Source organism: Calidris pugnax, unplaced genomic scaffold (genome assembly GCF_001431845.1).
Source record: "Calidris pugnax isolate Ruff unplaced genomic scaffold, ASM143184v1 scaffold24, whole genome shotgun sequence".
In the NCBI taxonomy this organism is placed as follows: Eukaryota; Metazoa; Chordata; class Aves; order Charadriiformes; family Scolopacidae; genus Calidris; species Calidris pugnax.
In genome coordinates, this window is record NW_015090922.1 from 20,812,074 (window position 1) to 20,838,199 (window position 26,126).

The window sequence follows — 26,126 nt, forward strand, 5'->3', positions numbered from 1 at the left end:
TTTGGCAAAGGCTTTGCTGATTGTGTGTGTGTTTGTGTGTGGAGAGGAACAAGAAAACTCATTACACAAATAAGGCACAGAAAATAAAGACAATCCCTGTTTGGTCATACTACTACTATGTGGAATTGCATAACGTGCACTCAAATGTCTCTGGAGACATGCTACTGTGATGGTGTGTGGACTGAATCCCTTCATGTGTCTCTGTTAAATCCATTGACAAAAAAGTTTTTTTCTATCCATAAACTGTCAATTTAAATAAAACTCATAAAATCTCATTGTGCCCAATTCACACCATAAACCATACAGAACGAAACAGGACTCTAAAACATGAAAGTGGATACAAGCCATCTTCACTCCTTGGAAAAATTTACCACCCATATTTAGAAGCAGTGGGAATAAAAGGGGCATCAGTGCTGCCAATGGACACACTGCTTTGCATTTATTTTGCTTCTGCTCTCTATGAGAAGCACAGAGAATCTAACTCTTCATTAATCCAAATTTCCTTTAACTCTACAGCAGTTTCATTCCTTATTATTTCATTAGCACTAAGAGCATAACTGAAAATAAATGCTCTCTGACAGCTATACCATTAAATGAGGCCAGCTTACAAACCTGCTCTAGCAGATATGTCTGAACTCACTCTTCCATATCTGAAGCTGAAGGGTTTACCCGCCCCAGTCTCTGCTACGTGCTCTAAGCCACTCGCTTAGGACAGGGTACATACAACCCACGCACTTCGGAATTGATTTCTGATTTTGTTACATGCTGCTCTACCCCATCAAGGATCCTTTAGGGACCTTCTTCCTCCCTCCTCCACCATTACAAGAAGGGAGTTATACGTTGTCTTACCTTAGTTTTCTTTTTCTTCATCCTGAGGACCCTTGATGCAATCTGGATGGTGGACAGCGTCTCAGCGTAGTTCCCCGCAGCAGCTGAAATGTGAGCTATCATCGTGGTGCGGCAGTTCATATTCCCCAAGGACTCCCGAAGCAACATGGTGAGCTTGCTGTCTCTGCAAAATAAAACGAATTAAGGCTACATTAGCGAGCAAGGTTTCACTTTGACCATCGTGATGTGACTTGGGTCTCAGCAAGATTTTTTCTCCTCTTTTTAATGGAATCCTAATCAGTTTCCTTCCTCAGGTTTGCACTATGTTGTGTCTGCAGCTGAGCACGCTTAGAGACCCTGGACTACAATTTCAACTTCTTTCCTCTTCCCAATTCTCCTTTTCTGTCTTATTCTAGTGTCAGTCCTGCACCGTCACCACTGCCAACACAGAGATGCAGACCAGTGTTGGGGACTGGTTAAGGAGCCGCTGCAGCAAACATCAATCTGCTGCCCTTTTTCAGTGTGCAGTGTGCAAGCAAACTCTCACCCAGCTCTGGAGGACAAGAGGGTAGTGGATTAGATTAGAGGACCCGAATTTTTTCTTGCCTGGTAGGGCACTGCATAACTCCATAATAATACTAGTTAAATCACTGAAATTAATTTTGGATGATGCTGGTGAAATACAAAACAATCAAGCCCTAAGACTTTGCACAATTGTTCTTTCATATTAGATCTTTTCTTCCACTGAGGAGAGAATCAAATTTTCTGTTCATGCCATTTACTCTATTGTTCAGTGCATTATAGCTTTTGAAATGCTGATGCCTTATTGTGGGGCTGTCTGTGACTGGACTAGGAATAGGAATTGTCAAGCATGACAATTTTAACAGCATAATAATGCATATATAATGCTTCTGCGGTGGTCATCTAATCCCATAGTCAGAAATGCATGATATAATTTTTAAAGATAGCTTTAGCTACAAGGTGTACAGGTCAACTGGATGGTTAGTTGGGAAGTAGCATCTTCTTGAAGAGAGCCTCTCCTACACTAAAAGTTGACAATAATAGTTACATATGGCTGAAAGCAAAGACAGCATCAGGCTGATATTTACTTATTGCCAAAGGAATTGCTTTCACTGATGCAATGATAGCAACACCTTCGGTGGCTGGGGATCAGATTTTTGGGGCTCACTATTTCATATCTGCTAAGGACCTATAGCGTGTGTGTGTCCTTGGTTGTCCACTTAACATTTCCAGCTCACAACAATTCTCCATAGAGCTGCAACTGCTGGGAACTGAAGCTATATCTACTCGATGGGACTGACAGACAAACGCCAAAATTCTTGAACCTCTCTTTTGATTGAATAAACAGCATTTTGGATGCATATTTTGATGCATCTAGCAAGAGGGCTGGGGAGCTCATAAAGTGTGCTTCTTCTGAGATTTCCAGTACTTGTGAGGTTTCAGCTAGGCTAGGAATATTGTAAGTAAAGCATTTTTTGTTTCAGGATTTCTGCTTCCATCTGCTCCATAGGCATTGAAGAGACTCTGGTGTCTTTGAGAAGCAAATGTCTGTCTGTAAAGACTACACTGAGACAGCCTCACTCATTTCACTTATGACCTCAGGCTGCTTTGAATCCACAGATCCAGAGTTAATAGGCTGCTGTATCTCAGGTTAGTGGCCCTCCTTTCCATCAAGGAATAATTAAGATGTCAAATTTTGTACATCAGTTACTGCCACTCCAATGCAGAGTTACACGGAAATTATTAACATCTGCACAGAAATCAATAACAAGCCTTTTATTTGCTAGTGCTACTATCATAGCAAAACATGAGACGACAGGGGAAAGGGCAAAAGAGTACATTCTGAACATGTCGGTCTCCTGAGAACACATAACCCATGCAGCCAGCATCAGCACACTGCAGCGTGGCTCTCCTAGAGGTATATGCATTATGAATATAAAATAATCTCTGCCATCTGCCTTGTACTGAAATACACACTTGCAAGAAGAATGACGATACAGAGGAAATTCCTATTCTACAAATCAAATGATCCTCTGACATATATCAGATAGCAACTAACGGACAGATTTGTTTAGGATTAAAGCCTGACACCTAGCAGCAAAAAAGTTCAGCCAACACTGATTTATAATTTTAGAGTTAGCTCATTCAGCACTGTCTGCATCTTGACTATCAACTTCACTTTGCACCTAGACAAAATAACTAGCCTCATGTCAGTATTGCACATTGTAAAATAAAATAAAGGGAAGAAATTGGCTAAACACGGGTTTTTGTCCGTTCTGGACATTGTCATAAGACAAGTTCATCTGTTCATGGTTCACTGATCTTTCACAATAGCACCTAACTTCTAAAGGAAAGAAAGAAAATCAAAGAGAACATAGTAACAAAAAAATGTGCAGCTTAATTTTTAACTCACCCCATCCTCATCAAGTAAAATATTGGTAAAATATTTGGATGTCTCACTGAAATTTGCTTGACAGACAGTGTGAGACAAAGTAGATGCTTTGTTCTTCTGAATGCTGACATGGCATTTCTGCCTGAAAAAAAAGAAAGGCTCTGCTTTGTTTCATTAGGTGATTCATGAGCTGGTATTTGCAAAAGCAAAATTTCCTGTGAAAGCAGAAGTTTTACAAAGAGATGGTCTGCACTTCTGCACTGGAAGATCTTTGAGAAGAAAGACCTTTGTTGATCTTCTGTCTGTGCAAACTAAACTAAGACACAGGAAATTTTGGAGAAGGGCTGCTGCTCCTGGGCGCACATTGCTCCCTGTATTAAACAGAGGCTGATTTGTAGAAGGCCCCAGATTTCTCACAGCAGCACGGTGAATTGCACCAATGTCTTTATAGCAAAGGGGAGATCCTCAGGAATGCTCATGGTCAATTCCTATTCTGCTTCACAAGCAATAAAACGATATGCCAAAGCAGCACAATGGCCCCATTTTTTTATACACCCATCTTCATTTTAAATGTAGTTCTACCCCATCCACTAATGTTTTTATAGTTTAGGAACTTTACTATAACCCATCATGAGTATGGGGATATAACACACGGAGAACAATGAAGGTGGGATTGGAAGGATACCACAATTTAGACTCCAAAGCCTTTATATCACTAAGTCTATTCTGCAGTCTTTTCAGTACTTAAAAGTTACCTCATTTTTCTAACTGCATCACTTGATCTAATAAAATACATCGCCATTACTTGTAAACCTTTTCTTGCCTAGCTCCTTAGATCATCATGGCTACAGCAAATACTATTCATATATCCAACACAGGTAAAACCCCAAAATAAAGTATGCAAAGCTCTATCTCTGGAGAAGTCCAGAGGCAGGAAACTAAACTCAGATATCTCTAGAAGTATGTCAGCAAGTATGGTACACAGGGTCCAGAAAGGAAGAACTCTGCAGATTGCCAGGCAGAAATCTCCAGTTTGTTCCATGGGGTAGCAGCCCTTCACGTGAAGAGGAGCTCTCTGTTCTCCATGCTCCTCCACTATCTCCTCCGTATTTCTACCCTTTCACATTACAGCAGCTACCAGAGGACTCATAGTGCTATTTTCTGAGTCTTTCAACAGCTACCACCAAGGAACCTTAGCAGGTATCAAACTCTAGCAGCTATATAAAGATGTCCCCAAACAAGAGATTTGGTAGTGCTGCAGTGAGCACAGTGTTCTCTATTCCTTCTCTTCTTAGACTCCACCATACAAACTGGGATCAGTGTAAATTAGTCCTTTCACTTGCTCAGTAAAAAGGAAAAATAGACATCTTTATGCTCCTTGTATACATATCTGTGTTTTCCTTCCTCACGAATGATTGATTATACTCAGATTCAAACAATACAGAATCTTTCATTAAGAGAATGAAGACCATGATAATTTTCCTTGGACACTGCCTAAATCCCACTTGCCTATGTGCATTAAGTCAAAGTCTTTAATTTCATGACTGCATATTATTTTTCCACTAGACCCCTGCCTCAATCACTGCACAGGATAAACAGTGCTCACTGGAAAAGAAGTTATTCAGTCTTTCATTTAATCCTTGCCTTTTAATGTTCAAACTTGTGCCTTATCTACTGTTAGGACTATACAAACTCAGCTCTGAATTCAGAATGACTGATTTTTTCAAAGGCCCTTTTTTTCAGTGGATCTCATCAGTGCAGTATCTGATGAATGCCTCTGAGGTGAGGTATAGAATCCCCTGATAATACCTGCAGAACTGAAGACTTCACTAACTATAGGTGTTTGGTGTGAAGCACTGATCTTTCAGAGTACTGAGCATTATATAGTTTTTTATATTCAAAGTACAACTAACTTTGACTTCTGTTGCAGAGAAAATGGGGCAACTGATTCTCAGTATAGCTACCCAGAAAACCAGGAACATACAAATATATATCACCTAAAATTTTTAGGAACGCGTTGGCAGAGCCAGTTTTGAAGATGGTACCTACTCCCTTCAGAATACTTCCCTTCCACAGCCCTCAGTCCCATTTTCCACATACCTTCAAACTTCTGCTACAAATTAGGGAAGGAATTTATTGGCAATGACCAGATCCCTGTACAGTCCTGACTCATGTCCAAAGTAGGTCCTATATGTGCCTTGAGAAAGATAATTTTAGGGGTGAGGGGGAAATCCTGCAGAGACAACAACAATATATATCCCACAGGACCAGAGTAAGTTTTCCAGGACAACCTTAATTTTGGCATTTCCTGGCCCTATTGTGATTGATTTCACAATCTGAATGCTCTTATTATATATTTTTGTGCTATTTAATGTGGATTTGTGTTTACTTGTCAATGAGACATGAGCAAGCCTGGAACCTTCCAACATATTAAAAAGACTCAGTTGCTGAACTAGTTGGCCAGCTTTCAGCAGCAGCCAGCTGCCACCTTTTGTATGGACAAGCAATGGGGAAGGGCAACGTGACTCACAAACTACCATGAGGTTTTCCTGGTATTAGTTGCCTGTAGAGAAACAGTGAGACTCAGAAGCACTGCTGCGTTGTAGAAAAGAAGTGCTCTCCTGTGCTCAAATCTTTTTTGCCATGCTCTTCTCTTATCAGACAATTCTATCCTCTTCTATCAGTGCCTATCCTGGGCTTTCCTTATCTGACCTGCTTACTCATTCTCATTCCCATACCATGATTCTCATCCCCCAGCCCTCACCTAAATAGCCATCTACACCACTTCATTCTGCTGTGATCTAACCAGCTACACCGGACTTTGCTAGTCTCTAGCAATATTCCTTGACCCTCTTCCAGAAGTAATCTCCCCTTTCCTCACCTCTTGCTCTCATTAAGATCCTCCGCTGTCTGACCTCCAACACCCCTCTCCCCACTCAAGTCCCCCTGACTGCTCACCAGTCCCCAGCAGAGGAACCCCATAACCCCACCATAATTTGGCATGGCTGACTGCATAGGTGAGGTGCCAGCCAGGGTGAGGGGCATGGCATGGGCAGTGCCTTCCTGGATCTTCCTCTGTTAGGTCCTCCAGCTTTATGAGAATTCGTGCAAGCAATGTGTTTGAAGTAAGCTATGCAGAAAAGAGGCAAATGGTAATTGCTATTGTTTAGGGCTGCAAAATAGAATTCATGAATAGAAAATGAAGCAATAAGAATAAATATTACGGTCAGGAAATTTGCAGGCATCTTCGTTGCCCAGCATCTCATTCTCAGTATGGGAGACAAGCACAAAACTGTTCCACAAAATAAGGGAATATGGGAAAGGAAGATCCAACTAAAGTCTTAAAACAGAGATTTTTCTGTGGAATTATTTAACCATTCCTATTATATGCTTTGGGTTTTTTTTTTGTTTGGTTTTCCCCCACCTTAATAACAAATATTTTCTTTGTCTTCCCCTTCCTCTCACCCCACTGCTACAAGGATTTTGGCTATTCAGTGACTACAGCAGCACCATCAGGAATAGAAATAATAACATTCCACCAGGGACACAATACAATATTATAACTAAGCTTTAGGACATGCAAGGGTGTGTGTTTGTGCTCTCTATTAATCGTTTACCTTAGTGTCTTCCTGGGCACTTGGCCAAAAGGAGAAAGTTGTCAACTCCCTCAAGGTGTTACAGTTACAGGATCAGATTATGTATGCCCTCAGGTGTCTTGTAATCTAATTATTTATAGAGGTTTGTCAAAGGAAAAATCTCAGTAACTATGGCAGTTATTTTTGATCTTGACTCTGCTCCCTTGTGCTGTTGCACTGCTTTATTCATAGTAATAAATGCTAGCATAACGAGGGAATCACATAAATACTCCATTCGGTTTTGTCTCTTACTGCATGGAAATAATCTCTACAGAGGACAGTTTACAGCTTAAAAGGCACAAGCCCAATAGAGGATGTTACAGGTGTGTAACAGCTGAGTTCATGATGAGCCACTGTAGTTCACTTTATTGTGTCTTCCCTTTCTGTTAATAATTTTGAGAGAGGGAGAGAGGAAACGGGAGAAATATACATAGGTACAGGCAAAATGAGGCCAGGTGGAGTGATAAACCCCTCATTGTTTCAGCCACGTAAGCCTGGCTTTGTTAGCAGAACAAAGCGAGGCAGCTGACGAAAGATGGTGAACATGTTGGACCTTTAACCTGGAGAATCCTTCACCTGATGAAATGAGGCATTGGGGAAATCATGAACTTTTTCCAGGTGGAAGCTGACTAGCCTTAAAGGGAAAATTAAGCAAAGTGGAAATCTCCACTGCCACTGCAGTTAGTTATCTGGTATGAAGTGCACTAGAATTCAGAAAGGTTCATGTACTGGGAAAATCACAATCACATCTGGAAGGGATGTGACACTGCTGCAGGCAAAGGCAGGAGAAAGGTATTGTTACATCCAAGTATGGGATAACAGAGACACATACTTGAATTCTAGAATTATGAAATTTATATAAATTGTAGGGGCATCCCCCCTGTAATTCTTGTCTTTTAAGAGTCTAACTATGCAAATTTCATATTGCAGAACAATCCTTGTGCCTGTGACAACACATAAGCATGTGGCAAATGCACAAAATAGCATATTTTGTTTCTTTTCACCAGAGACAGAAAAGAAAATTAATGACAGAAGGACAGAGTCCAAATTGCTCCAGCTACTCTGATTTCTTGAAACAGACAGTCCCTCTCACCATAAATGGAGCTCATTCAGGAGCTGTAGCTTTGTATAGAAGATGATCCAGAAACTAATAAAAATTCAACAGGCTGAGGAGTATGTTTATCCAAAAATGACATAAAGTATCCCAACTCTTTGGAGACCCTGCTGACTGATCTTACCAATTAAAGCTTATCCATCGTAGCACTAACTCACAATAAAGGAGTCACTATCACACCGCTGCTCCATTTTTACCTAAGTATTAAAGAGCACGTGGTTTCTGACACTGCCAGCCCAGGTCTGAGCTGCACACCACTGTGCTAGCCTTGGGAAAGCACAGAGAAAGATGGCCCCTCCATCTTCTAATTTTTGCCTTGTGCTACCAGTGAAGCTAGAGCAGCACGGGCTTCATTTAAATAATTCAACAAATGAGAGAAAAAAGTTCCTCACAGTTTTTGCCCCAGCTACCTGAATTTACATGGTTTTGTTCATGTGCAATCCACAATTTGGTAATATCAAACTGAAGACATAAACCCTTATTTACAGGTCAACATGTTACTCAAATGAGAACTCAGAGATTTCAAATGTACTGTAAAGACACAGCAAGAGCAAGTGTTGGGATGGTAGGGAGGAGGCAGTTGGGAGGGCAGTTCTGCTGGAGATCAGTGACGGTTTCAGAGAGAGAACAGCATTGAAAATGGACAAAAAAATCCCTCTCCCCTCTGTATTCCAATGGGCAGCACATTCACAAGTAACCATTAAAAACACACAAACAAAGCTCAAAGATAATAAAATAGCAGAAGGATCCTAGTGGTCTGTCTCATTACAGTTCCAGTTCCTAATAAATTCTAGCTGAAAAACAGAAGCTCAATTAATCCAGGGAGCTAATTAGGCTCAGCAACTATATTTTGGAGTTAAAGCCAGATTCCCTAAAACCAGCAATGCCACTGATTTAGAAAACCAGCATAGTAAATTGACTGCCACTTACAGGAGAAAAACAACCCCAGAGTTAAAATCAATAATGATCCAGATTTTAAATAATTTAAGGGCTCTGCATGTGTCCAGGCTCCATGCTAACTTCTACCAAGGTACACTCACAAAGGGAAGGAAAAAGCCTTCCCTTCCCCCATACCCCTCCTTGTTTGGCCCACTTACTTGGAAGCATTACGGCAACCACAAGTTTGGCTCAGTTCATCTCTATGAAGCCATTTGGTTGCTTGATATGAGAAGGCAACAGTCGTATCTGTGGCTGAATAGCAACTGGAGCAGCTTGGGAGCCTGCCTGCCTCATCTCTGGGCTGCCTGCGCCCTGGCAGCACAGCGGGAGCACTGGGAAGGGAAGGGGTGCAGGGTGGCTGGCCAGTGCCTGTGCCCATAGGGCAGCCATAGGGGAAGACACATCGCAAGAAACAAGCACGAAGAAACATCCCCTGACAATCTGCTGAGGACATGTTCTGGAAACCACATCCACACCAGCCGCTCTGCTGGCTAATATTGGCACGAGCACAGCAAGGAGACACCCAGCAAGGGCATTTACAACACCTCTCCATCAGCACGAAGAGCAGGATGCACTCTGTTGCTCAGTGTCTTTGCCTGCAGCGCTGCTGCCCTCAGCTCCCACCGCCTTCCCAGGGCCAAGCCGTAGGCTGATCGAAGCAGGGCTCTTCCCTCCACGTTCAAGAGGCTAAGCAAAGGACTTGTTTTTCAGAAGGCTTCAGCTCACTGCAGCTCAGATGCTGCCAGTGTCTGCTGGGGCCACACGTGCTGAAGAGCCACCATCGGTGACAGCCCCTGCAGAGAGGGCAGAGCACCGGCCACCTCAACTCCCCTTTCACTGCAAAAGGACCTGCCTACCAGACTGTCACAAGCCTTGCATTGCCCACACCCCAGGCAGCCAGGTGATCATTTAGGCTGCCACTCTGGTGAAAGGTGATTTGGAGGGGACACAGAAGGGCTGCCCACTGCCATGCTGAGCACTGCCATGCTGCCCACACAGCGCTGCCCCTCACCCTGAGCAGCAAGCAACAGCCCTCTGCCCTTCGCTTGCAAGGACTGTTATGATTCATATGTACTGAGAGTGGAATACCAGGGTTATTTCCTCAAACGAAAATTAACTTCAAATGTTTGTAATTGATCCATGAATATTCATGATCTTTTGGGAGGATTTCATAATTACTTCATTCTGGTTAGGCTCATTTGATCTGCAGTAGCGACAGCAGTAGTTTATACTCCTTCATCAAGATGCCAACAATTTGGCAGCATGACCTTCCCAGTTTCCTGTGCTGGAGAGCAACTCTAGTTATCCTAATTGCAATCCCAAATGGAGTGGTACCTGAAAATAAATTGACTGCTGTTCAGTTTTAGAAACCACTCCGCTTGGCACTACCACTAGCGTAAATAGATGACATCTCCAGGAAACTGGGAAGGTCATTCAGCAAAATACTTCACATTTTTATAAGTAAGATTTTATATGCTGACCTCCTAGAACCTTCAGCGCACAGCAATATAGCAGAGGGCTGTGAAAGTGCCCACGCTGCTGTGCAGAAAGCAAAAAAAAAAAAAAAAAAAAAAAAAAAAGGCAGACTTCAGTTGTCATTAATATTATGAAAATTATACAATTTATCTGTGCCACTTACTAGATGTATTCCCAAAGAAAGTTAGGCTTAAGAGTTCATACTGCCTATGGACCTGTGCCCAAGCTTGCCTCCTCACCTCCAGCACCAAACTTCCAGCCTGTTGACCAATTTGAAGAAAATTGGAGAAAATAATATAAAAGCCTCAAAGATAGTCTCTGTAAATGCTGTGAGAGCTGATGGCTGGGTGGATGGAGAGAAATCTTATTAGTGGTCCCACAGAAACAAGACTGAAAGTCCTTTAACTCCCACTCTTGAACACATCAGAGAAAGGACACAGATAAGAGAAATTCCCAACCAGAGGAACTTCCAGCCAGTACTTATACCATTTGGATGTCAAAATTTAAGAGACAAATTGTTAGAAACATAATTGTCTCAATGCTGATGCTCTTAGAACTGTTCATTTAGATTAATACACCAAAAAATATGCACTCATGTGAAAGTAGATCCTACCTATAAGCTGTCAAAACACAAAGTAAAGATGAAAAAATATTAAACTAACAGCATTAAAGCAAAATAAATAGTCAGAAGCCTCAAGTCGTGCTTCCATCTTTGCTAAGCAATTTATTACCTTTCAAAGTTCCTTTTCATATATGGCTCCAAACTCTGCTTCACAGACTAGCATGAAACTGCTAAAAGCTGCTAAAAGAAGCAATCCCTATCCATTAGCAAGGAAGATGGACTTTGCAACAGTGATGTGGGAATTTTTTGTGTGTCATTTCTTATTTATCAGTTGGGGATACACTGGCCTCAGCTGCTTGGCTCCAACCATCTAGGAATTAAAAACCTATGACTGTTATTTAGGAATACTGCATTGGCATGGACAGGCAATATGTACAGGTCCCAGACAATACGCATGCCCGTATCCTTCTAAAAATCTGGGTAAGTGGCTAAGTACGGATTTTGCTTTCCCACTTTACACATTTTTTCTCTTCTGAGAAATGTAAGAAAGCTGAGCTTCTCCTTTACACCAAGCTGCTTTAAACAGCAAAATGGACTATGAAAGCTGGTTTCACTTCACAGACTCCATTTGCTTTACTATTACATATATAGTTTTGGGGTCCAAATAAGTTTTTTAGACACTTGCAACAATGTTTGCAGAATATGATGAACACAGCATTCTCTGGCCTGCAAGTCTTTGGCCTCCATATTTTTACTGCCAACAGTCAGTAGGGGCGGGGTGAGCTTATCAGGAACTGGAGAGAGACCAAAAACTCCTGTCACATAAAAATGAACTGCCATCAGACAGCAAAAACTTTTATCCATGGATGGCCTGAGCTACTCATGCAGTGGGCTGATTTAGAGATGTGATCAACAGTGATGATACTGATCCTGCATGGCAATTAAAGATCATAGGTGAAAAATTCTCTACCCATGCCTGGTTTTGGTGACATCTGAAAACAAGCTCCAAAAATGAGATTTTCTGAACTGAAACCCATGGCACTGTGGTCCAAACCCAGTTGTCACTGAAATCTAGAAAAAGGCTCCCATAAGCTTCAGCGGGGTCTGACTTGGGCTTTTACAGATTTAGTGATGGGGTACATGAGATTATTAATAAAATAGTCCCTTTTACTTCCCTTCTGAAGTCAAGTACATGGCATTGAAGTTAAACTGTGGAACCAGAGGCAGGTTTATGATGATATTTTTGGCAGCATAGAGCAAAATCTAGCAGCTGCTGCAGGGCAGTGGGAATTTTGGCACAAAAAACCTAAAAGTTTGGTTCTTTTACCCCTCTCACACTCCATCATACTTTACTCACAGAGGACTCCAAATAAAGCATGAGGGACCCCAGTGTCCACATAAGTACTATGTATTGTAAGTAAGAGTGGCCAAATCAATGTATAATTATTTTAATGTATATATATTTGTAATTTAAATCATTTGGAGATAGGCTGTAACAAATACATTTATCTTCATCTATGGAGCAATTTAAAATATTAATGATGCACATGCATTTTTCATGTTATCTGAAATTCCTCTCCCCCTTTAAATGGATTCTTCTATATATTTTGCCCACTACAATACCATTAATTAGACAAGCTCCTCAATAGGCTCTTGTATCTCCTACACTTCAGAGATCTCTTAATAGCCTGTGACAGCAAAGGAAAGGAACTCTTTTAAACTTGCCATTTAGTAATTGTCACATAGCTTGCAATTTTACCTACGGTAACCATAGCATGCTTTAGAGTTTGATAGGTATCTTTTATGGCCAGAAAATCAACTGTAAATTTGAGTATTTCCATGGTAATAGCTGCCTCTCCACAAGACTGCTAATCAGAACATGTGAGTGCCAGAAAGTAATATACAACTACTAATGTTTGTACGTACTTAGTTTGAAATTATAAAAGTATATCTATTAACGAGTTAGCTGTTCAAAATCCCAGAAGCACTAAATTAAAATTTCAAAGACAAGCTGAGCCAGTCTTTCATAAAAAGTTCCTTTCAACCTTCAACTGTTTTCAAAAAGCCTCAAACTGTACTCACTTACAACGTGTCTGGAAGATCCCCCTTCTGTTTACAAAGTCGCTGCTCAAGCTCAGAAATTCCTGCAGCTGAAAATACTTGAGGCTTGCAGGAATATTTTGACAAAGTACTCATTCTAGTCTTACACTCTCTCCTTGGCATCTGCTGTTGAATTTAGACAGAGACAGGATACTAGAAGGACGTTTGGCCTGAATCAGTATGGTCATTCTTATGTTCTTGGAGTTAGGTTACAGAGGTTTACAGTGAGGCTCTGTCTCCTTGCTATATCCCCTCTGCATGCCTGCTTCTGAGGGTAGGGAAGAGTGTTCCTCAGCGTGCAGTCAACCCAGCCCTTGTCAGTGTGTCTGGAAACACAAGAGAGGCCAAGAGGAAAGGCAGTCATTCTGTTAATGAGAGCACAGGGACAACAACCACAGAATGAGGAGGAAAGAGAAATGCATTGTTTGGTCCTGTGAGCCTGATCCCTGGTGGATATCATCAAAGCAAAGGTGATGCTTAGGATGAGAAGAAACTCCTATCCCTACCAGGTACAGATAACCCTTAAGAATTTAGTAAACTCATCCTTAAAAACATTGGGGCTTCCTAACACTGCTCCCACACACTTCTGTTTCAGAGTGGCATGCTGGAGGACATCTACTTCTCTATTTGACCATGCTCCAACACAGCCCTTTGGTTTCCACTGCTGTCACTCCCTGGGGGTGGGGATGCTCCTGCCACATGTGCAGATGTCACTTGCACTCCTTATCACGCTCTCTCTATTCCCAAACTCTATTTGGGTATATAAACCAAATTCATTTCATCTTCTCTCACTTTAAAAGCTTTCCTGCTCCCCTTGCCAGTCTTTCTCGTACTTGTTCCAGTCTGACTTCATCGTTCATCTATATGGGTGACCAGAACTGCATCCAGGAAAGGAATTGCTAACCCCTTGCATAAGGGCATTGCTATTTTTCTGGTTTCGTTCCTAATGCCTGCCCAGACTTCATTATTTTCTCAGTGTTGCATCAGCTGTAGACACCTGTGTTCATTCACCAATATGCCTAAATCAGCACACAAACACCACCCCCTTTTTAGCTGATGAGCTCCCAAATTTCAGTAGAAATAGTTAGCAGACCACCAGGGCAAGCCCTTGCATTAGTGCTATTTCTATGACAGTAGCCCTCAAGGTCCCACAGCTGCTCCCATCTGATGTTCTGATCTTCCTTTGTACAGATGATGGCTCTCAGCTTTGTGTAACCAGCCACTATGATTAGCATGCTCCTGCTTTGTGTGCCAAGGCTGCTGATAATAACACTAAATAAAATCTCTCCCAAAACTGGTCCTTGAAGAACCTCCCTGGTGGCACTCCCTCTAGTCTGAAAGCTCCTACTTCAACGCTAGCTATTGTTGTCTCATCAATCTTTGCTATCTGAAGCATCGTACAGCTCCTTGTCTTCTTCAGTTTAACTAATAATTTCTCAGGGGACACCAATTCAGTTATTTGCTCAGGTCTAGACAGATTACATTTACCACTGATCTTTCACCTAAAAATTCTGACATGAGGTATCAAGTCTGCATAAAACAATGTGAGAGTTGTATCCAAATGTATCCCCATTTTCAGAGGAGTGTTGAATTTAAATGCACAGACCGCTGTCCCAGATTTCCTTGTCTCAGGAACAGACAAGATATTGCCTCTGAGGAGGCAATACCTGTTGTCTGGATTTGCTCTAAAGTGAGTTTTAGCTCAGGCCTTCAGGATTTGTTCCTCTCACATCTGAATGCTAATACTGAATTTTTGTTCTAGCGGGACTTTTTTAACATCTCAGTGTTAACTTTCGCAGCTATTGCAGTAACAAAAATGGATCACTTCACACAATGTAGCAGTGAACTCATTCAAGCTCCTCTCTTCTCTCTATCCCTCCTCCTCCTTCGTACACACTGATGAGCAAATCATTTATAGAGGGGTTTGTCTGCTGACTGCACGAATTTTACTCAGCGGGAAAATATATTAATCTAATTGCATTTCAAATAGTGAGGATCTGAATAAATGAACAAGTTGTTCTATGAATAGAGGAATTAATGAAGACTAATTTCCTGTGGGTTTGTGTTCTGTGTTCCTCCATTTCCTTCATTTCTGCTGTCCCTTCTTCTGTAGCCCCTATAACCTCACCTTGCCACATCCCACCTAACTCATCTACTCCAGCTGCAGCTCCTTCCTCTCTCCCTGTTGGCTTGTGCGTGCTGGCTGGCTGGCATGAGGCTCAGCTGGGTGGCGAGCCAGCACGCAGTGGAGCAGGTAACTGCTGACTTCACACCCTCATGGCCAAGCCTGCTCCTGCTCTGTTCCTCTCCCAGTCCCAGGAGTCTCACACAGACCTCAGATATCTGAAGGCCTGTGCCTGTGTTAAATCTGATTGGAAATGGTCAATTAAATGGCCAATTAAAAAATGTATTTGGATGACTAGCACTGAGATGATGTGATTGTGTATGCTTCAGCCTTGCAGGAGGTGTCTAAATAGCCAGTCCTGCTCGCAGAGCTTGTCAGGCTTCACAGTTCTGAAGCACGACATTGTGCACAGCAGTCATTCCCACCACCAGCTACTGAGGACAGACAGGACATTTCCCATATTAGCATTATGAGAGTGATTAGAGCCACCTAATTATAACTGTGCAATGACAAAAATCTCAGCACACAGATGTCAAGTTAGCCAGGCTTTTAAGTCTTTCATGTCCTGTGGCTTAGATTATTCCTGCTTTATAATTTTTCAGATCCATGTTATGATTTTATGTCCAATTAATTCTTTGGGAGGACAGCAGTTCTCAAATGAACACGGAGTAAATAAAATCAATAACACATGGGCTGTTGTGAGAGTTCAAGTCATTACTGCATTGTTAATATTTTCCAGTATTTCAGATTGGGGGTGTGTGTGTGTGTGTGACATATGACATTAAATACATAGCAAATGGTTTAATGGTCTTCTTGTTTTCAAAGCCACTGCTGTACCAATTTCAAAAAAAAGTAATAATGACCCAAAAGGGACCAAAGAAGTTTATACTTCCCTCAGTGCAGAAGGTTTGCATGTAGTGGAGCGAAGAGGTGTATTTGACCCAAGCATTTATAATTAACTCTTAACTTGTCACAGATAAAAAAAAGCTTTGTTTTCATTTCATTGTTTTTGTTGCAGTGCAATTCCAAGAAACACCAATTAGCTATCAAATGCCGACAACTTGTACTTATCACTGATTAGGCCTATATATGAACTATAAACCTAGCACATTACCATAGTGCAACAGCTCATTACCAGTCTAGCTTTCCTAGCTAATCTTTTCTACTAATTTTTATTTAGGGACCTTCTGACTAGCTCATCTGAAAATTGTACACTAATGATCTGAGCAGAATTGTGAGCTTTAAATGGTAACACGGGAGAAAAAATAATCCAGTTTGATCTCTTTATTTTATGATGGATGCCATTTAATCAATTAGCACAGCAGAACATACCATTCCATTTCAGGCCTGGCAAATATAAAAGAAAATAGAAAAGGGTAAGAGCTTGGCACAGCTCTACACCTTTTCCACCATGTAAAAGAGCATCATATACAGTACCAGGGAATGTTTAGAAGCAGTCACTGAGGCAGCAGTGAAGACACTGTTTCCTGCAGGTCTCCTACAAGTCTACCATAGGAAAATGTCAAGGATGTGACTGCTGCTAGTAGAGGGGATGTGTCAGAGACAGAGCGCACTGTGTCCTGTGGAGATGTCAGGCAGCAGGGTGGCCCAACAAACATGCTGGGGTGCCTGCTGCCAGTTGAGGTTTATCATGGGGTGCTGGGCCCCTGGAATGCTCCAGAGTCAGAAATGTGGCTTCCAATTATGTTTACCTCCTTCTCCCCCACCTGATTGAGATTATGAAAGTATTTGAGAAACTGCAGCCAGAATTCAGATTCTTAATAACCATGGACTGCAGCAGTGACAATCAGTGCTTCACAGTTATTTGCCGTACTATATGATAAATTAAAATTACTTCCAAAATACACTGGAGATAAAGAAGGAAAATAATAGGATGTTTCATAATGTTACCACTTGTTAATGAGTGCAAAAGATTAAAGATGGTAAGATGTAGTTAGGAACAAGTAGGAAAATATATCTGATCCACGCTCTGTAAAGCTTGTGCAAATTAAGGACATCATGGTATACAAAAGTTCTATATTTAATGATTAATATAAACAAATTGAGAGCCATAACAGAAATATTTGAGAAGTAGCACAAGATCCCATTTAGGGGCTATCTCATTTCCTGCAAACCAACTGGGCTGGAATTTCTTTTCTGAAGGCTATGAGATTCACCCAGCAATATCCCTAACACTGTTTACTAGTTCCTACTCTGAACGATTCAAAAATAAAGATGGTAAAAATGCACATTAATGCCTGGAAAACTAAATTATGTCTCTAAATTAACCACTCAAACACATCCATTGCTGGTCTATACTTGTGTATTTCAAAACTCAGCTAATGCCAGGGGACAGTATGCCGAGCAAGTTCTCAACACTCATTTAGCCCTGACCTTAAGACAATAAGTGCATAGCCTTTGATCTGCAAGAATCCTTTTTCTTAAATATGTTGGTAGAGAATTTTTCTTCCTACTGTGGGCTAAAGGAGCAAGAATCCCTCAGGAATCTCCTTACTGGAACCTGCACTGCAAGAGGAGTGAAGATTTGCCACTCTCTGCCCATCTTTTAGATCTCCCGAATGTTCTCTACTTTAATACACACAAGTTTGCAGATTTAACTGCCAGAAATGTTTCAATATGAACATAATCGCATGGGAATGGGAGATGTTAATTTACTATGAAAAAGGAGCCAGCAGGGCAAAACACTACATATTCCTATTGCACGTTATGAGATTAACCAAGGAGAATTTACTCTCACATTCAGGCATTACAAAATGCAGTTAAAGGTCATATGGGCAGCATATAATTTATAATGCCAGCATAGAATACTTAATTCTGTCCCTTTGTGCTTAAGACAATAGTCATTAGTAAATTTTATTAGTTGGCTTCTGGCACAATAGAACTGTACTTCCAAATTTTGCAGTCTTATAAAGGAACTTATATGAAGCTCCAGTCACTGGCACAATTAATCGATAATACACAGAGAAGAATGTAGAATTCATTAGGTTTAATATGGATTACAGATTTGATATTAGTAGGAAACATTTGGATTTTTTTTTACTTCTGGGAGGTGAATTAAGGTGAAGCAACACACTGGTTGAACACACTTATCATAAAGCATACTGTTAGTGGTTTTATATCTATATGGATAGGAACATAAAATTATTAAGAAAGTTATTTGTGTTCTGAACTTAAGTTTAGTTTCAATAGAGAGATAACAGCTGTTTAATGCACAAAATCAATGTGTAATTGCTAGTCAATATGATTTCACGTACACACACTGTTACTGCTAGAGCTGAATATTACCTTACTATAATTTCATTCGCAGCCTGCAACATTCTTTATTCATAGCTCACAACTAAATGTTCCCTGTTGAAAAGATGTAGTATTTTGTTGCTATTCTTTGCAGTTATCTATTGTTCTCCAGTCTTCAGCAAAGGAGACCTTTAGCAACAGCAGAGATTGCCCTCTGATTAGGCATCTGAATGGTTATTAGTGTGAAGATGAGATTCTTTAAAAGAATCAGGTATTGCTCCACAGAGCAGCACCATTGATGGATGGAACCTAGTCAACAGAATTAAAAATGTATTTTTAAGGGCTATGTTATCTTTTTCATAGGTGTGATATAATAGCATTATCAGAGAAAATTCAAAATCTTCAAGATTAAACAATGTACATTATTCTCTAATTAAATGACCGAATTTGTAAAGAAAACCTTATTGTGCTATCTGTTTCCAATGGCCAATTTACTGCCTAGCTTGCAATTCTTTGCTTTCATTGTCTTATCTCTCTGAGAAAAAAGACATTTGGTAGAAAATTTTAAGCAAAACTATGAATTTTCTTGGGATTATGACAAAATCCATTTCAATTTTCAGAGTATACCTAAGAGATGTCTTTGTGACACCAGTAGAGAGTAGAGGGGTTTTGCTACAGCACCACAAAAGCATCATGTCCCTGCCTGAACAAGCCCTGACCCTGCTGTGACAGCCCCTGGGAGCACAGGATGTAGAGAGACTCAAAGCATCACCTTCAGGGCTTGTTGGGCTGAGATGAACATGAGGGGAGCCAACATAGCACATACAAATGGACACAAAGGACTTTGCCAGTTCTGTAACCTACTTGAAGTTTATGTCTGACACACACCTAAATGATTCCAGGTGAAGGACCTCGCAGAGGACTGCAATCAAGAGTAGCCCAAAACCAACAAAAGCCACTGATTATAATGCCATTACACAATATATAGCCATCAAAAATGGCAGCAGTCACCCAAGAAAAGAAAATCTGTTACCAGGTTAACACACTTATTTTATATTCTGTATGATGCAAAGATCCTAAAGGTTACCAAAACACACCCTCACTTTTTCTGTAACACACACTTCACAGTAAGCAGCCTCAACCCTTGGCTGAAAAAACCCAGCAGCGTTTCATAAATTTCACTGGAGCGCAATATGGTAGGGTGCCAACCAGTTCTCTTTCATAGACATGTATTTTCAGAGACAAATCTTATCCAGCTTTGGGGCTCCATCAGCCCCTCTTTCACATCAGTTACCCTAGGATACCTTTGACATGAGAAAAACTATCCTCCATGGCTCCAGCAATGTCCACATGAGAGAGATGAGCAGGATTCAGGAGGTCCAACTCTCTCTCCCTCTCTGAAAAAGTACACTTATTTTTCCAACATGGTACCTTTGGAAACATCTTCTTTTTTGTTATGCCGTACATGCCAACTGGGTAGCAAAGCTGGATACTGCATCTAATTCCTTTCCTCTTGCACAGGAGTGTAACTTCAAAGCACATCACATGGAGCTTGTGAAAACTGTTGTTTGCAAGAGAGAGGAAACGCAGTCTAGCAGCACAAAAGATTCTGCTACACTGCCTATAGCTGGAGGCAGACATGAAAATTGTGCTCAATCCTTAAAAGACTGCTCAAAGGAGACTCAGGCGCCTAGTGCAGTCTGAGCTGCCTGAAGGGAAGGGCACACGCGACACAGGAGCTATGTGAGAGCCCTGCCCTTTGGAGCTCTGCTGAAGGCTGCCAGGACACTGTGCAAGCTGCCTACTGCAAGGACAGCAAGAGACAGACTTCAATTGGTGAGAGCACCCACTCCTGCAGAGTGTAATACATCGTGTGTCCTTTTCTGAGCCCACAAATCCCTTCACGTCTGTGACAACTCCCGATTTTCTCCTTTTCTTCTAATTATAGAGACTGAAGACTGTATCTCCGTACCTCCCAGGTTTGCAACAGCACCCAAAACAGCCTCTGCCACCATTCTGCTACCCAGCTCTCTGCCCTTCAGAACCAGCCGTACCAAAGTGAGCCAGAAGGGCTGGTATTTCTGACAGTACGAACTTAGATTTTGTCATTAATTTTCAAAATGAGTGAAGCTTTATTTCTGCCCAAGAGCAAAACTGAGGAATAGGGAGAGAAATAATTTAGTAGTTCCCCCCACTCCTCGCAAATAACCCAGTGGAAAATAATTTTAAATGTGTCAGGTAGAAGAGTTTTGCTGATGGGTTGGTGGGAAAAAAATAGAGCTAAAACAGTTAAACCTGCTCTCTGAAATTAATTTTACTGAGTCTTGTCACATATTGCTAGAAAGCACGTCACCTGATGGCATTTATAAACAAACAAAATTTTAAAAATTAAAATAATCTAACACGTTCATTCTGCAGCAGAAGAGAGAGATAATTTTAATATTTCAGAAGATAGTTCTAGCGAGCCTGCTTAACTCTGAAAAGTCAATGCATATTTTAAAAAATTCACTTCACATCTGTTCATTGTGTACAAGCCTGGAGGCAACCACCAGCTAGAAAACTTTGATCATCCAGCAGAAGCTAGCCGGTATCTGAAGAGCGCAAGAGGACTGTCTTCATTGCTTTCCTCTTAAACATCTTATGAAAATAAGAACTTCAATAAAACTTTTTATGGAAAAAAACATCTTGCAGTTGCAATGCCATTCAAATGCTCTTGAATCAACAGGACAAACGGGCTGAAATATCCAATATTTAAAAGGACGCAGTTTGCTTCAAAGTTTCTAGGGCCTGTCACTCCACTGGGGGTGTGATGGTAAATAGAGCGGCAGAAAAGAAACAGTATGAAGAAAAATTGTTCAACTATTTGCCCAGAAAATATAAACCAAGTTTTTGTTTATTTTTAACTTAAATACTATTTATATACATTGAAGAGGAAAATCAAATAGTCCTGCTTGTATCACTTCAGTAGTCACAAGTTGCTATTTATGTGGCAAGTTTCTGTATAACCTTCTTGAGCTCCAAATTCATGGCTACAGACCTATTTGCAACCAGTCAATAGATGAATGCACATTTCCAGTTTTCACGTTCCCCAATTTCATCAATCATGTCCCTTGCAATCCCCAAAAACCTCATCGCTACACCCTTACACATCAACCCTTAACCGCATGCTACCTCTTTCAACAAACAAGCTGTTAATCATCAAATACTGATCATGAACTACAGTATACAATATCCCTTAGCAAGGATTTGAGGATTATCTCATCTAATTAGATATAAGCATGTTTACTAATCTGTGGGCTTAAGCCAAAGCCCAATAAAAAGATTTCCATTGACTTACACTGAGTTTTGGATCAAGCACTGGGAGAGCTTGATTTTGCAACTCAAAGAGAAAGAGACCTTAAAAAAGAAGTGTAACTAAACAATAAAGGAAGCAAAGTGGTTAACTGAGTTAAATCATCTGGCTCAGACTGGACATGGACTCTATCCATGCTAGGGTAGAGTCTTGAGAAAGACACCACTAAGACTTTCTGGATTTCTTTGATGCCGTGCAAGTGTAACAATCCATCTGACTGCTAGTTTTCAGCCTCCTAAAAGCAGAGGAGAATCTAGTAGACACACTAGAGCATGGTTTATTGTTTACTTGTATAATTGCCTGCCACGTGCAAATGCTTTCCAAACAAGGATGAAGCTAAGTGATCAAAATGGAAGTAGAGCTATTGAAAATTGTTAAAGATTTGGCTCCAGAACTCTGCACTGAAATCGCATAAGCCCAGCCCCTAACCAATCTGGAACTGTTTATTTTATAACTGCAAATTAATATTTGTTAGTTGCATGTTTATTTTGCTTTTAAATCATTCTATCAATGAAGTTTTCACTTCAGCTCTTGGGAAGTTATTTCATTGGCTAACAGGAATCACTGCTAGCATGCCCTGAAGTTTATATTCCTCTATCTCATTACTTAAGGATTGGAAATCATTCTGACACTTTGTCTGACCAGAAAAAATTCTCTCCTCCTGTGTGTATTCACATCCTTCAAATACTACAGAGTAGTTGTCATCTCCCCTGTCAGAGGTCTCCTTTTACCTGCAAGCTATGAAGCTTTATTTCCGTTACAGTGTTCTTCCAGGTGAGTAACCCTTTCATCTCAAACCATTCATAGTTCTTGCTTCTCTTAAATTTTCTCCAAACTGGAACCTCTTCTCAGTGATGAGATGCCCAACTCTAAACAAGGGGCTACATACTGGCACTACATAACAAAAAGCTATTTTCTTTGGTCATCTGCAGCCTCTGCTCTCTTGCCCTGAGTCACACAGGTTTTGTGCAAGGAAAGAAGGATCAGTAAGGAAACGAAAGTTAATTTCACAGATCATATCTATGTGCAACTATTCAAGAAACTGGAGATAACTAAAAACATGAAGTAAGGCTAAAAAATATTACTGCATGCTGTTTGATGATTTGTTGCACTGAAGAAGAGCTAGTTATTCCAAGAATACGACTATTTAAAAATTGTTCAATTATACATGAAATGAATTATCACCGCGTTTGCACGAGAGAAAATGTATTAATGTTCAATTGAGCCTGAACCTGTGGTGGAACAGGTGAGAATAAACTATTGGATACCCTGACTGAAAGTTCAAAATGGCATTTTAATGAATTAAGTACAGATTCATTTGTATATAAAAACACCACAATGGCCTATTTGGGTCCCACTCAAGTTATATTTCAGCAATAACTGCACACTACTGGATTGCTTGTTCATTACCAGTCATGTCTGTGCTGGCCTGGGACCAAAGTAGTGTCCTTCCATGATGCAACTATCTGCTGCTGATAGGAATGGCTATTTAAATGCAATTAGTAATTGCTATTAAATCTGACTATAAACCACAAGCACTTCCCTTCTCATTTCATTTTGCAGTCCATCATTATTTGCTTGTTACTGTATCTGTAAAGCGGTAATTCATTGAGCAGTTCAAAGAGCATTAAAAGAGCCAGCTCATGAGGCATGATTCTTCCCACTCGAACAATTGTGCAGAATGGAGGCATGTCAAGCGAGACCTGTTGTAAAACTGGTGTAACAGGGGGTAATGCTCAGTGAATGCAACACACTCACTTCATCTACTACACATCCACGCAGACACTTCTGCTCCAATAATTACCAGGTTGCCATTCCGGCAGGACTGAGTTGAAAACCCAAATTTGGGGCATGGCAGCTCCACTGAAGCTTTCCTTAAGGATTTTGTCTACTCTCTCTCATTAACTTGATGATGAAACACAGTGCTGTAAGACACGCAGATAAAGCTCAAATCTGCACTATCAGCTGAACAAACTGTCCTACAATAAAGTGCATTGTTGATGAACGCTACAACAGCGATTGCTGGAGCATGCAAAATCCGTTATCCTCCTGCTCCTGAGCTGATTAAATTACTCTAATAAAATGCAAGAAGTTTTTTTCCTACATTCACAGACTGTGTGTCCCTGATTCCATCTATTTTATGTAGTTCCCTGAAATAAACAAGAAAATTGACAGAAATTCAACCTAGTAAAACTGTCAGCTAAAGAAAACCCCCAAAGGTGAAAGTAATTGCCAGATGCTCCAAGTCCTCATTATATCCGCACTGACAGTGTTTCAGTACCCTTGCTGGCAACCACATCACTCTTCCACATTGCCAAAACACTCTGGCTAGTGTCAAGAATATGCACCTAAGGCCAGGTCCTCAGCTGGTATAATATGGCATTGCTCCAGTAGCTTTAGTGTCTGTTAGCCAACGCTCTGGCCCATATGACCTGTCTGCCAACATTATGGAACAATTCTTTTGTTCCTGAGCAGCTCACATTTTTGATAGCTAATTAGGAACTATTTCACATTCAACAAAATCTCTATTGACCACTCTCCTACAATTGGATCATTCAGGGGTATTTCTTTAGCTTATTCCTCTTTTTGAGGAATTTCTTTTTCTCTTTTGCTTCCCAGTTCTTCTCTGTGGATTGTTGTGTCCTTTACACATTATGTGAGTGTCTCTCAGAGTTCTACCATTCATTTTGGGGCATGTCCCAGTCCTGTGATTCTGTTTCAGCTGTCACTCATGTCCTCATTTTCTTTCTTTATTTCCCCTTCTTCTGCTCTTACATTTCCACAAGTGAAATAGCAAAAGAAGTTCTTCATCCATTTCTAGTATGTTCAATAATAAATTTTATACAGAAAGACTGGAGATTCCAAAGGCAGCACCAGACTTTTTCTGGGGCTTTCTGTGGTCTTTGTAACATGTTCTTCTTGAGGAGAAGCAAAAGCAAGGAACACAAGACTAGTAGATGCAGCAGTGGAAAGCAAAAGTGATTGAAATCTCTCAATTAAAAAAATAATTACTTTAGGTTTAGGCACTGACGAAGTAACCATTAAACAGATTGCTCATTGGGCATATAGTTCAATTTTGGCATTGAATTCAGCAGACATGCTTGTGTGAATCACACAAAACTAAGACTTAGTATGAGCTCATAAAGAAGGATAAATCTCCAGCACTAATACTACTTATTGTACAAGAATTGTATTGTAAATTGGTTTTTAGCTTTTCTTATCTCTTCCTGAAAATTTTTGCTGACATTTCTTCTGAGTAGAATAACCTAACTCAACGCTATAATTGCAAAGGCAAGACATGTAAACAAAAGATACCTGGGATCCCAGTTCTCTTCACACACAGTTTTTTTACACAGATGAAACAATTGCAGATAGATACATCAATTTAACCAAAAAAAGAATCTGAATTACTGGATCCATCCAAGTCTCATTTTCATTTTTACTCCAATAATCAACTATCAACTTAAAGAAAATATCTGATATAAAGCATATTCTTTAGGCTCATTTTTTATACCACAATACTATAATCCAACACTTTCCCTTTTCTCCTCCTCACTTATAAGCAATAATAGTCTACCCTTGACCAAAAAACCCCAGATTTTGCATCCCATTAGGATCATCTATGTGAGTCCTTAACTCTAAAAAAAGTGAAAAAAATATGGTAACACAGTCCTAGCAACAGTTAAAATGTAAGTAGTGCTTTTTGCCAAGTCTGAATGCCCTTTACAAATCCTACTTTAATTTTTCCTTGCTCAGTTTTATAAATGGGAATAAATAAATAAATACAGAAATAAATTATTTTCCAAAGGTCATACAGAAAGAAAGAATGGATTACCTTATGGTTTAAGCACCAGATTAGATCTTAAAACATGATGGCTCTGCCACTAAGCCTCTTGTGCAACCTTGCACCAGTCACTTAATATAATTTTATTTTCTACAGATAGGATTAAAAAACAATACCAGCATGTAAGATGTGGGAGGAACTGCAACCTTATGACAGAAAAGCACAATTGCCAAGAATAAAATTCATGCTTTTGACTCACGCCCATCTATTTTATGGACAAGACTCCCCTCTTGGATAAGCATAAGTGTGTAGTTCAAAATACAGGATGCTTCCAGAAACACCAGCACATTGCAATAGCACATTAAGAGAGAAGCCTATTAAATAAAACAAGCAACAATTTCTGAAAGAGAAATTCATACAGCCTTGCACTTTTCTAAACAGTTTTCTTACATTCTCATAGTCATTAAAATGTATAAAAATGATTATTTCCAAAACAGCGTTACCATGAATTATCACTATCCCTGTTGCCTAGCAACTGGAGTA

General features: G+C 40.4%; 1 protein-coding gene across 1 annotated transcript in view; it reads right to left on the minus strand.

The window, feature by feature from the left end:
• The window catches only part of KIF26B (kinesin family member 26B), a 293,196-nt gene that overhangs the window by 27,805 nt on the left and 239,265 nt on the right, over positions 1-26,126 (minus strand). The window contains exon 11 of the mRNA XM_014951158.1: positions 850-1,012. Coding sequence (XP_014806644.1) covers positions 850-1,012 — 163 coding nt within the window. The remainder of the gene's footprint in view (positions 1-849; positions 1,013-26,126) is intronic.